General features: G+C 39.3%; 1 protein-coding gene across 12 annotated transcripts in view; it reads right to left on the reverse strand.

The window, feature by feature from the left end:
* The window catches only part of BTRC (beta-transducin repeat containing E3 ubiquitin protein ligase), a 182,209-nt gene that overhangs the window by 20,486 nt on the left and 141,676 nt on the right, over positions 1-20,047 (reverse strand). For all 12 annotated transcript variants that reach the window (XM_075841044.1, XM_075841042.1, XM_075841037.1 and 9 more), the window contains 6 exons: positions 16,523-16,709; positions 11,511-11,607; positions 11,030-11,167; positions 9,327-9,445; positions 771-1,020; positions 184-302 (listed from right to left, as the gene is read on the reverse strand). In XM_075841044.1, the coding sequence (XP_075697159.1) occupies positions 184-302; positions 771-1,020; positions 9,327-9,445; positions 11,030-11,167; positions 11,511-11,607; positions 16,523-16,709 (910 nt within the window). The remainder of the gene's footprint in view (positions 1-183; positions 303-770; positions 1,021-9,326; positions 9,446-11,029; positions 11,168-11,510; positions 11,608-16,522; positions 16,710-20,047) is intronic.

Consider the following 20,047-nt stretch of genomic DNA (forward strand, 5'->3'; position numbering starts at 1 on the left):
AATTCACCGGGTTTGAACAGTACCATTTTGATTAAAGTACATTAGGAAGTGACTTATTTTTACATAAAAATATGAATGCAAAGCAATTTTTTTAAATTATTGGTCCCCGGATAACCCCTTTAAACAATAATCTCTTGTCCATAATTTTAACCCTGTACAGAAGAGTTGTTAGGACATGGTTACCTGATGGTATTATCAGAGGAGCCGCTGACCACTAGTCTATCTCGATACTGTAGACAAGCAATCCCTCGTTTGTGACCATTTAAGGTACGTACAAATTCACACGTACTCGTGTTCCACACCTGATTTGAAAAGACAAAAAAAAAAACAACACTATCAGCAGTTACACAATACTATACATATAAAACAACACAAGGTAAACAGCACGTTCCTTGTGAGGGGTGGGACAGGTACAGGCCTTCACTTCTAATTCTACATATGAACACACTACTGTTATATACAATCTTAGGTTTAGTTCACGTCTCGTTTTTCAGTCTAAGTTATACGTCGGGAGTATTCCCTGACGTATGCCACTGCATGGCAAATAGTGGCATAAGTCGGCAATTGACTCCCATTGTAAAAAAAACATATACCACGTGCTAAATCTGCCTATTATGCACTGAACACTTGCTCGTTCCTTCAACACTTTCTTGTTGTCACATTTAGAAGGAAGAGAACAACAAGAATTTCTATTTATTGTGGATTTTTTTTATTTTTATGGGGACTACTGATCTAGTTGCATTATAACTATTTTCCTAGAAAGAACTTACCTTTATAGTTCTGTCCCCAGATGCAGAAACTATGTACTTGTCATCAAAGTCCACCACATTTACCGCAGCTCTATGTCCTACAAGTACCCTCCGTAGTGTGATATCAGTGGCAGAGGCCATGTCCCACACTGCGATGGAACGATCTTTGGAGCAGGTGACCATCATCCCGTTATTAAAACGTAAATGCAGCACCGCCTCGCAATGGTGAATCAGCGTATTCAGCATCTCTCCCGTGTTTACATCCCAAACCCTGCAATCAAACCAGTCACATAAGATTGGATATAAAATAAAAGCCCAGTGGCAAATTATTTCATTTATTGTACTTCAGCTTCAGAACACTTAAATATTTCATGTTATGGAGTAAAGTCGCAGACAGCACAAATATGTAGTTTATCCATTTCCTCAAATCTTGAAATAATCCGCAGTGATACACAAGCCTGTACAAAGATTGACTCTGGATCCCTATGAAAAGCAGCAGGTATAATATATTAAGGGAAAAGTACATAAATATCGGGACAATTTTTGAAATGTGAAGAAAAACGGATTATTCAGCGCACGGCTTATTGCTTTTGTGTCACTTATTTAAAATTTAGTAGAAAGACGCATTTCACATTCAAGGAGAAAGCTGATTATTATGGGACCTGATGCTTGTTATGCTGACTAGACATTTCTCAACAATCACAGCAGAGAAGGCAATGAAAATAAAGCTGGTGTATTATATTACAGCTTTCCCAGGGTAAACCATACTGCATGAAAACAATGATTTCCTCTCCATGCATTAATGGGGAAAAAAAAATGTAACGACAGCAATGGGCCTAAGGAGGGCAACTATGGAAATCATAAGCACAGATCGCTTTCAACTCTTCATTTCAAAGAGAAAAATATGAAAAAAAAATGACTCCTTATTAAGGCTACGTGCACACGTTACATAATTTGGTGCAGAAAATACAAATACAAAACCGCAGATAAACGCAGATAATTCTGCAGGTAAAATCTGAACTTAATGTTGTGATTTTGAATGCGTTTTTTTGGTGCATGTTTTACATTGTGATGCGGAAACAGGTGCGAATTTTATGATGCAGATTTTGGTGCATTTTTTTTTATAAACTTGCCAAATTCAATTCTGATACGGAAACACAAGATAAATGGATATGCTGCAGATTTTAAAATACGAACTGCAGGTTAATTTACTTGCGGGAAAAATTCTGCTACGTGTAGATGAGATTACTTGAACTCTCATTTTTTGCATTATGCTGCAGATTTGGTACAGGAAGATTTGCGTGGTAAATCCTAACGTAATATGCATCGCGTGCAATTCACCAAAAGGTCAAATTGGCCATATAAAGAATAACATTTTAAATCGACATGTGGAGTACGTTTGCAAATTCTTTTCAGTACTGATTTTGAATTGTATTTTCTTCTCCATTCGCTGCCAAGGAGTTATCAAAATGTTTTATTTCTGTTTTATCACTGAAACAACCACTTTTCATACGCACTTTTAGGGAATATTTACATTATAGAGGGGCCTCCCCAGTTTGAAATTTCCCTTTATGAGCCAGACTAGGGAGACGCTAATAAATAGCTGGTTTTGCTGTGGCAGACAGAGACCCTTCATGTATTACATGGATGGCAAGTCATTTCAATGGTTACCATGTAATACTACATTTGCCCTGTAGTGGCCGCTGATCCCTGGAGATTTCTGAAGAGGGATCTGTGTCGATCGACTAATCACTGAGCTAGTTTAGAGCAGGAGCAAGTTAATGGGGTGGAAGAAGAATGTCACTCTCTCATGGGAAAAAAAAGACTCTTTCTTCTAATCTCATGCAATTCTTTATTTTTTTTCTTTATCAAAATGCAACTCACTGCTAGTGTGGATGAAAGCCGTTACTCTTTTTTATAAGTGACTTTTTGAAATACTTTTCTAACTTTGCTCTAAACAAAAGTTGATGGAGGCAAATAAAATAAAGTGCACAATGTTCTGGTATTTACCGGAAACTTATATATGGTAACATTTGACGGTAGAATAAAGGTCAACTAAAAAGAAATAAAAACAATTTATCTTTTCCTTGTGACCTGTTTTGAACTGCAAAATGAATAGGACAATTTCACTCTCATCTGGCCTTCTCTCGCAGTTTACAGAACATTGGAAAGGTAGGACATTTAAAGTGACCCAGCTACTCAAACAAGGAGCAGCCAGTGTAAGAACTGTTTGCCTTACGTACCTGACGTAATATCAAAAGGGTCAATAAGATAAATATGTGTGGCATTCACAGAGATTCAGTAGTAAATCAATGGCGTAACTATAGGGGTCGCAGCGGTCACAATTTGCATCCGTGCCCGAAACCACATCAATGAAAAGTTACTATAGTAACCGGGACCTATGTAATAAACTACACGGGCCCCTGTTACTATAGTAACTGATAGTACTTACTCTCTTTCCGGAGCGCAGCGGAAGTCCTGACATCACAGCGCTGTGCGTTGCGCACAACATCCCGACCCTGGATGGAGTCAGGACCCCCGCTGCGGCCAAACAGGAGGCTAAGTTTAACATTACTGTCTGCTGGAGCTGATAGGTTGGGTTCCGACTCCCGGGATCCCCGCGAATCAGCTGTTTTAAAGGGGGTGCAGCGCTTGTACGGGCGCTGTTTTCCCTTGATTACGGTCACTTTCTCAGACTGTGAATCGCCGACACGGACATGTCAGTGATTCACAGTGTGAGCAAGTAAGGGAAAGTAGCGCTCGTATGAGCGCTGCACCCCCTTCAAAACAGCTGATTGTCGGGGGTCCCGGGAGTTGGACCCCGACCCATCAGCTATTGATGACCTATACTGGACAACCCTTTTAAGCCTACAGGGTCCAACAAACAGTATCACACATGCACATGGGCCCTGTATCTAAGCCTACCATATGTGTTAGGCTGTGTTTACATCCCCGTTGCCCTTTCAGTCGACTGCGCTAGTTTCAGTTTGCCTTTCCGTTGAGGGGTTACCCGACAAACGGAAACCCCTCAACGGAAGGGCAGCGGTGATGTGAACTGGCCCTTATTACTGTTTGTTTTTTTTTTTTAGGTTTTACTACAGGTTCGATTGTTGGACTACGTCGGATTCGAGGACTACTTCGATGACGGCTTTTTTTTATTATCAACGAGGGTTGTGTGGGGGCTCTTTATTTCAATAAACCTATTTTTTCTATGTCTTTGTATTTTTTTTAAACTTTATTGCTACCACCTTAGTAATGGCCGCTGACTGATTGACAGCATCAATTACTAAGGTGGGGCTTAGTGTTAGCCGGTGCAGGGGCTAACACTAACCCCCATTATTACCCCATTACCCATCGCCACCAGGTGTGCCGGGAAGAGCAGGGTACCATCCAGTACCCGATCATCTGCGGCCGCAGGCTAGTATCATTAGGCTGGGAAAGGCCAAACACAGTGACCCTTACCACCCTGGTAATGCTAGGCTGCTGCTATGTTGTATCTGGCTGGTTATGAAAAATGGGGGGGACCCCACGTCCATGTAAAAAAAAAAAAAAAAAAAAAAATTAATTGGAAAGAACGATGTGGGGTTCCCCCATTTTTATAACCAGCCGGATACAACATAGCAGCAGCAGGCTAGCATTTCCAGGATGGGAAAGGCCACTGTTTTTGGGTTTTCCCAGACTAATAATAACAGCCTGTGTCTGCACCAGTGCCCCTCCATCTCTACAGATCTCTTCCCGGTACCCCTGGTGGCGGTGGGTACTGGGGTAATAATGGGGGTTAGTGTTAGCCTCTTCCTGTCTAACACTAAGCCCCGCCTTAGTAATGGACGCTGTCAATCAGCAAGCGGCCATTACTAAGGTGCCTGTAATAAAGTTTAAAAAAAGACACACATAGAAAAAATATTTTATTAAAATAAAAATTCCACACACAATCCTCGTTACCCATTTCATTAAGAATAAAAAAAAAATGCCGTTATCGAAGTAGTCCTAGAATCCAATGTAGTCCAATAACCGAACTTGTAAAAAAGCACAAACACAAAAATAATTAGTAACAAATAAAAAAGCAAAATAATTCTTATACTTACCTTTTCTGCGTCCAGCGCTGGAGCCGCAATGTCAGAGAGTTGGGCCCTATATCTAAGCCTATCATGTGTGATACGGTCTGCTGAGCCACTGTATCTAATCCTATCCATAGCTAAAGGGTTGTAGTGCTACAGATATGCTGTCTCATACATATACACACGCGCACACATACACAATTTTTTTGGGGGGTATATGTATTGTGGCTAATTTCCCTGACGTTTTAAGACCAAAGTGATGCCCATGGCTGCTAGTGCTGCATCATTGGGTCACTTAGGAGACCCAGTGATGCAGCTGAAAGCTGCGGGCTGTTGGCCATGAGAAGTTTGGGGGGGCACAAGAAGAACCTTTGCATCGAGCCCATGAGCCTTTAGCTATGCCTCTGCTGTCAAAGCCAATGTTTGCAAATGACATGGTATAGCCTTACAGCCAGGGCCGCAGGATCCATGCAGAAAAAGAATGGAGATGTGGCTGTGCATGTACGGTGGTCTCTGTGATTAAGTCAATGGGAACAGCTGAAACAAGTTGAACAAAAAGTTGAGTAACTGTATTTTCTTGTACTGATCCTGAGTTACACTCTGCATTAATATCTAAATCTTCACTCAAAATTCTGCTGGCTTCAGAGCTCAAATCTCTCAGCATTTCTTGCTCTGGTGATTTGCATTCTTGGACGTGTTGTCCACCAGGCTATGAATATTAATCTGATAATTAGGAGGTAATCGTAGGAGCTCAGCTTAGCTTTTAGTGCTGTGTCTGTTGACAAGTTTGTCGACTGTTTCCAATAGCAACTAGCATGATTGTGAATGCAGCTCTCAATTATACCACGTATTTGAAAAAAAAGGAGCAAACATATAAGACATTTTGGTCTGTTCGTACACCATGCTTCTCATTTAATTAATGTATTTTTTCTCTCAAATATAGATAGGCCAGAGAGTTTTACAAAAGCTAAAGTGGTTCATCAGTTATGATATTACCTATTTTCAGAAAGGGTTCCAGGTCTTCCCCAAGTATGTTACAGCCGACACTTCAGAGGAACGAGCAGGATCACGCTACGAAAAACTACAACTCGTCCCGCAAAAATCAAGCCCTCATAGGAATATATCGACGGAAAAATAAAAAAGTTATGGCTTTTGGAAAGTGGGGAGGAAAAAACGAAAATGAAAATCTGAAAAATGGCTGCGGCGGGAAGGGGTTAATTACCTCATTAATAGCATGCCAAGGTGTGTAAGTGCGTATATTTCTGCACGTGACGCTCATACTCGATACAGAATAAATCAAGATGTTTGGAATATTTTGTTTCCATTTTTTTATAATTTGCATATCATAAATATGTCTATCGATCCTGTGATTTCCACAAATTCCAGAACTTTTCCTTCTTGGTGTCGCAATTTCAATGTTGAAATATATAAAATGAATGTTCCTACTGATTATCAACAAGAAGACATCTTGAAATATACAGTCATGGACAAAATTGTTGGTACCATTCCGTTAAAGAAAGGAAAACCCACAATGGTCACTGAAATAACTTGAAACTGACAAAAGTAATAATACATTTTAATTTACTGAAAATCAACTAATGTAAATAACACGTTGCTTTTGAATTGTGGTTCAACAGAAAAAATAAATAAAAATTTATGAAACTGCCAGGACAAAAATGATGGTCCCCTTAACTTAATATTTTGTTGCCCAACCTATTGAGGCAATCACTGCAAACAAACTATTTCTGTAACTCTCAATGAGACTTCTGCACCTGTCCACGGGTATTGTGGCCACCCCTCGTGAGGACACGGCTCCAGCTGTCTCAGGTGTGAAGGTGCCTTCTCCAGACTGCAGATTTCAGCTCCTTCCACAGATGTTCTACAGGATCAGGGCTCACAGAAGCCACTTCAGAATAGTCCAATGCTTTGCACTTAGCCATTCTTGGATGTTTTTAGCTGTGTGTTTTGGGGCATTATCCTTTTGGACTGAGACCGGAGCAGTGGCTACACAGAGCAACCCGTGATCAGCTTATTTTTGAGGACGCATCTAACAAAAATGACTCTAAAAAGCAGACAACCCGATTAAATAAAACAAACAAAAAAAAAAAAGAAGCTACATTTTTGATTTATTTGAGGGGGGAACAAACTGAATGTTTGCCCCGGTTGAAGGAAAGCCTAACTACACATTTGATCGGCTTGTTTGGATCTGCTGTGTCATTGCTGGCTCCTAACTTTTTGGGAGATGGCCCCTAGACCTGGCCAAGATTTGGCCAGGCCTGCCTTAAATTGCTGGGACTATGCGTATGTTTCTTTCAAGGACACCATCTATGCTGAGTTTATATGTCCTTCCAATGTCTGTGATTCCTCATTTCATCTTCACCTCAGAGCCCAAAAACAAACTAATAGATTTATTTGCTCCTTTGAAACTGGCCCTGTGGAAGGCAAAATAGATTGTAAGCTCCACTGGGACAGGGACGGATGTGAATGATTACCCTCATAGTACAATACTGTGGAATTTGCTAGCACTGTATAAATAAATGATAACAGTAATACAATGTTCTATGAGTGATCTCTAATATCTCTCCAATGCCCTATAAAGCCTGTGTTATCCCTTATATGCAGTTTATACATTTTAACATATGCCCACGTCTAGACAAAACAATGGTTAATATGATTTCCATTTGTTTCAGAGGTTCTTCTTACTGAATATAAACGTTCACTTTGGAATAATTGATTTATGCTTGAAGTCTTGTCTGCCCTTCCCTTGGGCAGCGTGGGGCTCTCTCCGTAATTAGTCTTTTTACGTTCCTCTCCTTAGCCTTTTACAATCATTTTAAGAAGATGAGAGCCCTTGTAATAAAAAGCAGTAATGTGGAAGAGGCATTGTGAGTCTCCCTGTAGTTTGTAGCTGTTGGTTTAGTGAAGATGCAGCGTGAGACTTTTAATGTTAATGGCTACAATAAACGTATGGAGAGAAGGCCTTTTCTCCTTCGATGAGATTTTAAAGGAACTAACACCATAGAACTAGGAATCCTTATACAATTTAAAGGCTATGTAACCTTTGTAAGCATTTTTTTTAAATTAAATGGACGTATTTAGTGTTTTTATGCAACTTTTATTAAAAAATGTTTTGAACTTTTTAAGATACAGCTTTTTTGCATCCTGTATACGTAGAAGCTTTACCATTCTGTCAGTTCAGTTGAACTGACGGCTCGGCTGAAAGCTGGTACTGCAAGTCTCTGACACACCGGATCCTGCTAATAACAATCACATCTACGTTCATAATGTCAGAGACACGTAAGACCAGCTTTCAGTAGAGCCGTCAGTTCAGCTGAACTGCCGGAATCGGCTGAGACAGAACAATATAGCTTCTATGTATACAAGATACATAGAAGCTGTATCTTAAAAAGTAATTTTTCTTTAATAATAGTGATTTTAAAAGTTGCATAAAAAACTAAACGTTCAACGAACGTCTGACATGTCATAGTGATATGTCAGAAGTTTTGATTGGTGGGAGTCCGAGCACTGAGACCCCCACCAATCGCTAAAACAAAGCTGCAGAAGCGCTCGTGTGAGCGCTCAGCCACTTCGTTTCTGTTCAGCTTTTTCCGAGAAGCCGATGTATCCGAGTACGGGCTCATAGACGTTCTATTGAGCCCGTACTCCGCTACATTGATTTCTGGAAAAAGCTAAACAGAAACTAAGTGGCTGACTGCTCACACAAGTGTTTCTGCAGCTTTGTTTTAGCGATTGGTAGGGGTCTCCGTGCTCGGACCCCCACCAATCAAAACTTCTGACATGTCACTATAACATGTCAGAAGTTTGTTAAATGTTTAGTTACTCTTTAAGGTGAAGTCTATCTGCAATTAAAATGTGGTCTGTCCAATACAATAACCTTTACAGGATATATGTCCATTGATATTAAAATTGGTCTTTCTTTCCTGACGTATTATTTGTCGTAATTTTTCCCAGTGGGAGGAGCCTATTTAAAGACTATTTATTATTGTAAAAGCTGCCTCTGTTGTTGGAGCAATATAAACTATACTCGAATATAGCTGGTGTGAATTTTATATATAATAGCTATATTCTGGCATCAATGATTTCTCAGTGTAAATATTGAGCTTTATGTTAGTGATTTTTTAATTCGATTACAAGGGCCCCCAAAAACGTGACAAACAACTATCAACACATTGGGGTCACATATATTTAAAACATTAACCTGCCATTGAGAAGGTCACATCACAAACTGTTACTTTCCATAGGAATACACTGGAATAACATATAAAGCTTAACAATGCATTTATACTTTTATACTGTTTTATAAGCAGTAACATAAATAACGGATTCCAAATTTAGCAGTCATTACAGGAAATTGTCAAAAAGGCACCTGTACAGGTTATTGCACTGCAAAAGTAAATTATTACAAAGTGTAAGTTGCAAGTATGGTGGAGCAAATCCATCTCAATGATCATTACATATTATACAGGAATCACAATGATGTAAATAATATGTAATATACCTGACAGTGGAGTCAGATGAGCCCGTAATGATTACTCTCTCATCATACTGGAGACATAGAACAGACCCTGTGTGTCCTGTCAGTACTCGCTTACACTCCAAAGTGTTCTTATCCCAAATCTAGGACAACAAAATAGCACTATTAAACAAAAAGTATCCAAAATAATTATGACATGACTATTGCCAATGTATCAAACAAAAGAGTTGCCAGTTGTGATACATGTAGCCTCCTAATAAAAGAAAGATCCACATTACACCAAAGTTCAGTACACAAGCGATGCATTGATATTACCGTATATATCTTGCACTTGTAAGCATTTTTTGCAAGACATAGGATGATAGATGAACCCGGCTATCTTAAATGGTGCTCATCATAAACTACTAACTAATTCTTAATGGGGCTTCCCAGAATAACAGTGTTAAAAAAAAGTCTGTCTTGAGATACAACCACAAACCAACTCTATGGCGAGAATATAAATCATATAAAGAAGTGCAAGACTGGATGAATCTCAATTAAATCACCAATGAATGCCTAAAATTATGCAACTTGGCTTCATAGGCATAGAAGAATAACAAGTACACTCAAGGCTTAATATTAAAGGCTATGTACACCTTTGAAATAGTTTGCTTTTTTAAATAAAAAGTCTATCAGTTTGTTTGGTGCAACTTTCTAAATACGTTTTATTAAAAATGATTTTTACTTTTTGAGATACAGCTGCCATGTATCCTGTAAACAGAGCAGCTATATTGTGCGCGGAGACCTGAATCCGTCAGGTCAGTGGCACTGACGGGTACTGAACCGTCAGTGCTGCTGACTTGACGGATTCAGGTCTCTGTGCACGATACAACTATTTTGTATAACAGGATACAAAGCATCTAGACCAGTAAATCCTGTAAACAGAGCAGCTGTATTATGCGCTGAGACCTGATTTAGTCAGGTCAGTGGGACTGACGGGTTCAATGTCAGCGGGTCCTGCATGTCTCTGACACCCAGGATCCACCCGTTATCCATCACATCTAAGTTATGAACTTATATGTGATCGGTAACAGCTTGATCCTGCGTGTCAGAGCCATACAGGACCCACGGTCACTGAAACCGTCAGTCCCGCTGACCTGACTGATTCAGGTCTCAGCGCATGATACAGCTGCTCTGTGTACAGGATACAGCATCTAGACCAGTGCTCCCCAATCTTTCGCTCTTCAGCTGTTGCAAAACTACAACTCCTGGTAATTTTGCTACAGCTGGAGAGCCGCAGGTTAGGAAACACTAGTCTAAACTATTATGAGGTATTGTGGAAAAAAAACACAAAACAACCAAAAATAACAAGTGTGCTATAGAGACAAGTGGGGGTTGGGGAACCGAAAGGGTGCAAGACCGGCAATGTGCAAGGCTAAGACAAAAAATAGGCGTGATACATGATCTTTGAGCCAAATATCATGACTAGTCTCAAAAACCTGTAGTTTGAAACAGTAGGAGAGCCACAGAGTAGGGAACAGACGGTTATGAGGAATTGTGGAAATGCAGTAAGAAGAAAGCCACAATATCAAGGACGCAATGAAGACAAATTATTGAGTTGGTGCACTAAAAAAGGTCCAAAACTGGCAACCTGGAATAGTTAACCAAATAAATGAATGACTTTCAGGACTATGTGTAGAAATTTAAAAACAGTTTAGAATAATATCAGATAAATAATTTTTTTTTACCTTTATGGTGTTATCTCGGAGTCCGCTCACGATCTTCTGGTCATCATACTGTAAACAGTAGACACCTTTGCTTGTCTCACTCCGACAGTGAATTCTTTGTAAGCTATGTCGTCCACACCGCCAATTGGATTCTATCGTCTATTATTAAAAGGAAATAGATGGGAAAAATGAGGGACAGAAATATCAGAAGAACAAGTCGTCAAGATCAATCAAATAAAAAATTCTTCAACAAGGTTTGTTAGCCGTGTTTTTATAACTGTTTGTTCTTGTAGGTTAGTCTTACATCATAAAACAATAGAGTTGTGTTACTCCTATTACCTTAAGTGTCAATCAACTCATTTCCTTGTCTAGGCACTGCTGATATTCCATGGCATCACTAATACCTTTGGTTTTGAGGCCAGAAACCAACTAAGAGCTGGGATGAGTCTTCTGAGTTACTGTTCTTTTGACTGCAACATAGCATTGTGTTAGCAGTGCTTACCTCAATGTCTTGGATAATTTTAGGATAAAGTGCTCTGTAGAAGGAATTAGGTGGTGTCTTTCCATCGGGTGGCTTGCTTTTAAATAGATACTGACCCCTAAAAAGACAAGAAAAATAAGTTTTCATGGTCACAGAGAAAGAATAAAGAATACACAAGACACAACTCAAGATATTATCTTCACCCATTGATCGGTTGCTGCATAACAGAGAAAGAGATGCAGCTGGTATCTATTGCAAGTGCCAGGTGCCAAACTATACCCGATCCCAATGTAGAGTATCGGCACACTTCTCAGAGATGCTGTAAACATAAAAACTTGCTTTAATCTTTTATAGTAATGAATAGCAACAGCTGCCCAGGGGGGGATTTTCTCTTACAAACCTTGGCCCTATCTGAATATCATTATGCACAGGAAATATTTAGAAAGGGAAGGAAGAGGGATTATTTTTTTTCATCCATAGATTATTTTACCATATTAATTCTGTAAGAGAAGAGGTTATAACACGGCCTTTACTACATACATACCCATACATCCTGACAATCCCATTAATATATGTATTATATGTATATTGCATATATTAATGCTATGGTCAGGATGCAATAGTCCTGTTTTTTGTAACACATAAAACAGACAAAGTAAAACTGCAATATTTAAAAAAGAAAAAACTTTGCCAATTCTGACAATGGAGTACTTGTTAAATTCTGCTTATTAAATTTACGATCATAAAGTTCTTAGGTCTAGAACAGGAAGATAGAAATATCCAATTAGAAGATTACTGAAGAAATACTCCTAGGTCATTTTATTTTAAGCTGCACAGTAGTTAATGAATTTATTTTGTTTTTGTCTCCCTGTGAGCCATAACTTTTTATTTTTATGACTAGGTCACTATTTCAGGCCTTGTCTTTTGCTGGATAAGTTATAGATTTTTTAGGTATTTTTGGGGTAAATATAAAAGTTAGTGTGTAATATATAGGAATTTTTGTAAATGGTGGAATGCCGTTTACCTTACATGATATGATCACTTTATTGTGTAGGTTATTATAAAAATGGGGACATCAAATGTGTTTATTCATGTTTCGGACAAAATCTGTGCCCAAAATGCCCACCTTTCTAGTTGTGCAGCAGGGGCACAATACCGTGAAGGGTTTGGAGTTGAATAAATATCTGCCGCTGTTACACCGGTTTGCCGGATCAGTAATATATGTACATCTGTTTGCACAGAGGTCAAGTTATCAAGACAAGCTTATTGTGGTGCACAAAATCCCCCCCCCCCAAAAAAAAAACAACCTGTATTTTTCTTGTTAACTTGACCTTTGTCCATATACAATGGTCAGCGCCATCCTGCTAGAGCATACCTAGGTTAACTTACCATTGTTAGGCCCCCATCTGCCAGTGTATGATTGCCAGCACTGGTAAACAGAATGCTAGGGGGTGATCATTATATAAAGAAACCCCCTTCCTTTGACAGCGCCAGGATCTCTACCATTTGTGGTGCTGAAGGGGCTTAAATGGCCATGGCTGGAGTGGCTGTGAATAATAGCTATTCTTCCTTGACTGGGCATGTAGGCACAGCTTCTGTGCCTGTGAGTCCCCTATCATATACACGTATGTAGGAAGGGATTCGGTAATATACTGTTCCCCCTCAATGCATCATGAATGAGCTGTGATTTTTTTATTCCTTAAAGAGCCAATAAATCTAGAAATTAAGAAATGTTTCTACAAGCGAGAGAAGAAAAAACACTTTTGCAGAAATCTGGCACAAAAACAAGGGTCTATCTCAATAAATCTAGAAATTAAGAAATGTTTCTACAAGCGAGAGAAGAAAAAACACTTTTGCAGAAATCTGGCACAAAAACAAGGGTCTATCTCAATTGGGTCGCCTATATGTTCAGCCAGGCATTAGCTAAGAATGTTGTGATTGCAAATGGAGTAGTGGGGGAAGGTTTCATCTTCAGCAAGCTGCCTCCCAGCCAAGAGAAAGCATCCTAATACCTGTCCCTTTCCTGTACTAATGGTTTCAAATGTATTGAACAGAGAGAAGAAAGGGCGAAGAGCTGCCTTAAGGGACACATATAGAAGACTTGCTTTCTTTGTTTTTCCCGCTTTTGATTGTACTATGGAACATAATCAAGAAAGATGAAAATATGAAATTTTTTCTTTTATTTTTTATCTTTAGTGTCTCATTAAATATATTTTTTTCTTCACTGACAAAGAAGAGGCAAAAATGTAATCAAAGAAACATATACATATGATTATATATTTATATTACAAAACTGCTTGAGCACCAAAGCATCACAAATGCCATATTAGTCTCAATTCCGATCCAGCTATTAATTTACACCAGTCTTAGCGCTAGAAATACAGTTACATCTCCGCTGATATCTAGCTGCAGCATAGATTGAAGAAATGCTGCTGTTGATATAGTAAACTCATTTTAAATAATCTCTTTACCCGTATTAAAAGAACTAAATCTGTGCCCTGCCAACGGAACCTGGTGAGACCCAAAGCCCTGATGATTAATTGGGTACATACGTATAGAGTTTCTCCCATTGCTTTGCCAATATTAAAGAAAAATACAATATTCATTACAAACTGAGGGAGTTTACATGTATTACTGCTTTGCTGAATTACTCTGTATAATTAGGCCGTCCCAATTCAGATTTAGTAAAACTATATCTACACTCAAAATTAACTGATAATGTTCAAGGTAGGACAATATTTTTGCTAAAAAATTCTTAAAGTGTCAGGGAAAAAAATAAAAAAATATTCTGGTTGCTTTTTGATGATAATGTATCAAAACAGGATTAAGTTTGGTTCACACCTACGTCGGTGTGTTCTGTTGTTCTGCTCCGTCAGAGGAGCAGAACAAGGTAATAACGGAGGTAACGGTTCCGTTGCACGACGGATACCACCAGCAGCCAACAGAACCCATTGACTTTAATGTGTTCCATTGGCTTTCCATCGGGGTGACCGTCGTTTTACCGGAGACAATTGCGGAGCATGCTGCACTATTTTCTCTGGTAATTTCTGCCGGATCTCCGACAGAGGCCCCTAACAAAGCCTCCAACGCAGATGTGAACGAAGTTTTTAAGAGGTTATCGTAGGAAGATAAACCCTTCTCTGCAGACAGCCTTGGCGATCAGCTGATCACTGCGGGTTTAGCTCCTGGAACCTCTGACAATTAATGGACAGGCAGGCTGGGTGTGCCAGCGAGGGAGCCACTCTCTGACATATCTATGTGACACGACTTATCTACGTGACACAACTCATATCAGAATTTGCTGAGGAACAGGAGAAATTGTTCACTGAACTACCCTCAAAAACAGAATATAAAACCACTGGAATTAGAAAAGGTTTTATTGAGGAAGTCAGACTTTCAATGTGGCACGATAGCAGGATGCCACCTTTTTAAGAAATCAGTTCATCAAATGTCAGAGGAGTTTCCCCGGTTAATTGTAATTGTTGTTATTGTAAAGTGGAAATGTATAGGAGTATCAATAACTCGTCCTGAAGTAGTAGTCCACACAAGTTCCCAAATCAGGACTGCATAGCTCTGAAGCACATAAAAATATTGGTCTAAGGACACAATCCTCACTACCAAGTTTGGAATGAGATGTTCTACATATAGATGTAATGTCCAGGATCCCAAATACTTTCATCAACTAAAAAAAATTAAAATGCATGTGCTTCTAGATTGATCCCCACTCCCTCTCTGAAGTATTTTACACAGGTTGGATGTGGTTAGACATTGAAGCCCTTTGGCGCAAAATCCAGACCATTGAATGATTCAGGATCAAGATGATTTTTTAGCTTTTTTTAGATCCTGGATGATCAGAATTGAAGACAGTTATTGGTCAGTCATTCTTCTCTACACAACAAAGTAAAGTAAGTAAATCAAGGATGCTTGTCCAAACACTTGCTCATTTCACAAGAGTAGCGTATCAAAGTATGTCAACTCTAGTCCTCGAGGAGTACATGACCCAACAAGTCATGTTTTCATTATTTCCCCAGAATTGTGCAGGTTGTTCAGCTATTACCAGTGCATTGCCATAGATGTTCCCTACATGAGATATCCTGACATCAAGATTTGTTGGGGGAACTTGAAGATTTGAGTTGAGAAACACTGGTATATAAAGTCAACAAACTGCAAAACAGAATCATGACGAGACCTGTTGCACTTTTTGAAGGCCCATAGACATAACTTTTGAGGAAACACGTCAAACATTAACATTAGAACAGAGAGTTAAAGTGCCGTGCAAGGGCTTAATATGTTTCATATTTGAAGTTATTTTTCCTGAAGTGGCTCTTGCTTGAAAAATCGGGAAGATTATTGAGTTAGAAACTCACAAAAGATGGCTTAATGCAAATTCTTTCATTCATATTTACAGAGGCTATTCTAAAAAGCTGACTGCTTTGTGGTTCCAGGAGACAGGTAATAGGGCTCGATGGACTCATAAGACAGAGAAGAAACAGTTTAACTCTGGCAGATTCAGGAACACTTATTTTCGGTTTTAAAAAGAACATGTTAATACTCCTAAAGGACATTAAGATTCTTGTTTAAGGCAACGCATTTATAAAGGTAATCTCATCTTGAAAGTGCAAATGTTCTGTCTACATGCAACTACAGGGTATTACAGCGGAATGTGGCAGATCAAGGACAGCGCGGACCGTGCTCCCATTATAAAGTATGGGTGCACATTCCGTAAAATAAAAAAAATAGGACTATTTTTTACGGAAGGTTTCTACGGCACGGACACCTTCCCGTAAAGATACGGGTAGGTGTCCGTCGACCATAGAAATGAATGGGTCCGTATTTACGGATTAAATCTACGGTTGTGTGCATGGGGACTAACATTGTCAAAAGAAACTGAGTTCATGGGCACAGACTGTTTGGACAATCCTGTAAAGCAACCTGTTGTCTGGGCCATTAAATGTATACAATTCATTTTATTGAACAGTGACACTGGGTTGAAGCATCAGATTCTTAGATTCAGTGACTGGGTTAATGCTTACCATCCTCTTCTCTCTGCCAGTCCTTTCCACAAGGAGTCAGTTCGGACCATTCGTTCAATGAGTTTTTTCCACAACATACCATCTGATGTGACTCGGTACCACTCCTTGCATACAAGCTCTGCAGAGCACAATGATTGGGCATCCAGGTAAGACAAGATATTTTCTGCTATATGATCTAGTCCACGAGCTGCAAATAAAAGTGGACAACATGAAAATAGAAGCAATACCAGCAGACTAGGATACACAAAGAAGAAATGTTATACTAGGAAAGAAAAAGAACAATGAACCGTATAGTGGACGTTAATTTGACTCATAACTACTCCAAGATGTGTCTTTATTTGCTGCACACTGGCTGTTTAAGTCTCCCTCTCACCACACAGATAGCTAAAACACACATTCTTGTTCCTTCCCTTTTTTCCCCATTCTCTTGCATGTTTTTGTCTAGAAGTAGCAAGAATTCCTGTGTAGCATGTAGAGGCCCAATACAGGCCAAATAGTGCCTAAGAAAAATAATAAAATACATACTAACCTAACCTTGTTCCAACGATGGGTGGAGAAGATCCCCCTGCTCCTCCGGTCTGTGTGGCTCGGTGCATATTTTCAGATTCTGCTGGACTTCTGCCATATACCGGTGTTTCAGAGATCCTATTGGTCCATGGTGTCCTCAATGCCCACCCTATTTACTTCTGGTTTAGGGGGTTATATACAGGAATGATGGGGGTTATATACAGGGATGATGGTGAGCTGGTATATATGAGGGTGATGGGGGTCCCTGTATATAACCCCCATCATTTCTGTATATAACTCCCGTCATTCCTGTATATAACACCCATCAGCCCTGTATATTACCCCATCAACCCTGTATATAACCCCCATCATCCCTGTATATAACCCCCATCATCCCTGTATACAGGGTTGATGGGGTAATATACAGGAATGATGAGGGTTATATACAGGAATGATGGCTGTTATATACAGGAATGATGGAGTTAATATACAGGGACCCCCATCCTCCCTGTATATTACCCCTCAACCTGGTATATAACCGCCATTATCCGTGTATATACAATTGCGGTGGGCACTGTGGTTGACACCGTGGACCAATACGATGACTGAAATGGCTGTATATGGGAGAAGTCCAGCGGACTCTGATAATATGCAAGTTGAGATGCTCACAGCCCAACCCAGACAGGAGCAAGGCAGTGGCGTCATCGCGCCTGTCTGCGCTGAGCTGTGAGCAGCCAGTGTTATACAGTGGATAGTAGAGCAGAGCATTGACGGTCCCCGCTCCACTATAGGATTCAAATCTATCTGCAGCCTGAGGGCGCAGATACAGTTGGAAGTAGAAAAAAAACAAGAAAACCAAAATGCGCAAGATGATGTCAGTTATCTGCGCTGAATTTCGGTTCGTTTTTTTTCCGTTTGATTGCCTGGCCCTACCCCAACATAAAAATGGTCATAATTATTGGATCCATCAAATCCTATTATATGAACTACTGGTAAATGTAAGTTTCCCTGATCCAATCACTGTAATCATTATAATAGAGAAGAAGTGTAAACTGTAATCTGAATGGAATCCCCATTATTGGGAATAGCAACGAATCAATTTTGCTAGGGTAAAAACAAATTTTTCATCCCAAAGATTATTTTATAAATATAGAGCTCAGACAAATGGCAAAATAGTTAAGGGGAATAGGCCATGAGAAAATTACCTATTGTTTAAATCAAGTTTTTATGTCAAACATATTCTTAAATTATTTTTTTTTTCACATTTTCTGTTTCATTATCTACATTAAAAATAAATCCCTACGGCTCTGTTCACATCAGAGTTGGTTTCTGTTGAGGGGTTCCGTCTGACATTTCTGTCGGAGGAACCCCTCAACTGAAAGGCAACGGAAACCATAGGTTCTATTTGAATCACCATTGATCTCAATGGTAATGCTTCCGTTGCTTATCGTTTCCGTTTTCAACTGCTCTATTGATTCCGTAAATAAAAAAACAGAAACCTTACACAATGGTGACAAATGGAAACCAACGCTGATATGAAAAGGCCCTTAATCTTGCAGTTTTCCCTCTGGCCACTGAGCCTCACAAAAGACTGACCCTTCCTGTTCTGTGGAGATCACTGCTCAGCAGTCATCTCATTATCATCACAGACAGGATAACAATGGCAGGTAACATACATATATATATATATATATATATATATATATATATTATATAAAACACATCAAACACAGGACCCACCATTGGCAATGGGGGATGGACATAGCTCCCCTCCTATCCCTTCCTACACAAAGACCTCTGTACAGGTCACAGAGTATGCCCAGAAAACTCTGGGTCCCCTCCTGTTCGCAGGTTTCTATGGTCCTTGTAAATGCTATAAAGCATATGTTTAAATGCTGTTAACAGCAGCTCAGGCAAGATCGCTGCCCCCTTAATCATGTACAGAAAATAGACTAAAACAAAATTTACAATAAAAACAACCCCCAGATTATAACAAAAGATTATGCATTATTATCAGGCTTTAATTAGTAAAAAAAAAAAAAGAAGTGATACATTCCCTTTAATTGTCTAGATACCCGTCTCTTTGGAGCTTTTCATGTAAACTACTGTATGCCTAAGACCCGTCCTGCTAATTAATCCAAATTTTATCTTCATCAACATAGCAAAAGTGGCACAAAAACGAAATGGAGAAGCTTAAGTGCCTGATTAATGCCCTTCCATTTGTATTAGCGGATCTATATCTGCATACAGTGGGGGGTTTTATATACTCTTTAGAATAGACGGTCATGGCTATTAAAATTCTTAAACACCCACTCAAGTCTAATCTTCACCAAAATCTTGAAGGAGCAGACGTCAATAAACCAAGATAGTTGCACTCATAACCTCTTCCTGCGTCTTCCCGGTGAAAAGGGAGTCGAAAATGATATAAATATTAACTGGCAGGAGGTTATTTCTGTACATGTCACATTTTAGTAGAATGATCAGTATATTATGAGTTTTCTCAGAAGGGAGGTCGAAGCAGCTACTATAAAACTTCAGTTCTTCCCATCCCTACACTGGTTCTTAACTATTCGCATACAGCACAAGCTACGAGTCACATGTAGAAGCAGGCAGATTCAATCAGGTGATTCTCATAATGGTCGTGGAATACCATGCAAACATTCCCTGAAATCAATTTCAACTCTTAAAATTGGCAACTCACTCAAACTAATTATTTGTCTACGGCCAGGCTTGCTGAATTTTTTGCGGTCCCTATCTGTACATTTAGTTCACATCAAAAAGAATAAAAAAAAAAAAAGTCATATTAGATATGGCTGACTATTTCGGGATCCTGTGATGACATGTATGAAAATGATTAGATCTTTGACATGATTATACATATTACGGGACTCCATTAGCTTTTCTTGTTAAAGAAAATCAAAATGATATACAGGAGAATTCCTTTAATCCCTCATCAGTTGGACTGGTGACTTGTAAGGATAGAGGACCTTCTGGAAGAAAGTCTATAATAATAAGTGA

This window comes from Rhinoderma darwinii, chromosome 11 (genome assembly GCF_050947455.1).
Source record: "Rhinoderma darwinii isolate aRhiDar2 chromosome 11, aRhiDar2.hap1, whole genome shotgun sequence".
NCBI classification, from domain to species: Eukaryota; Metazoa; Chordata; class Amphibia; order Anura; family Rhinodermatidae; genus Rhinoderma; species Rhinoderma darwinii.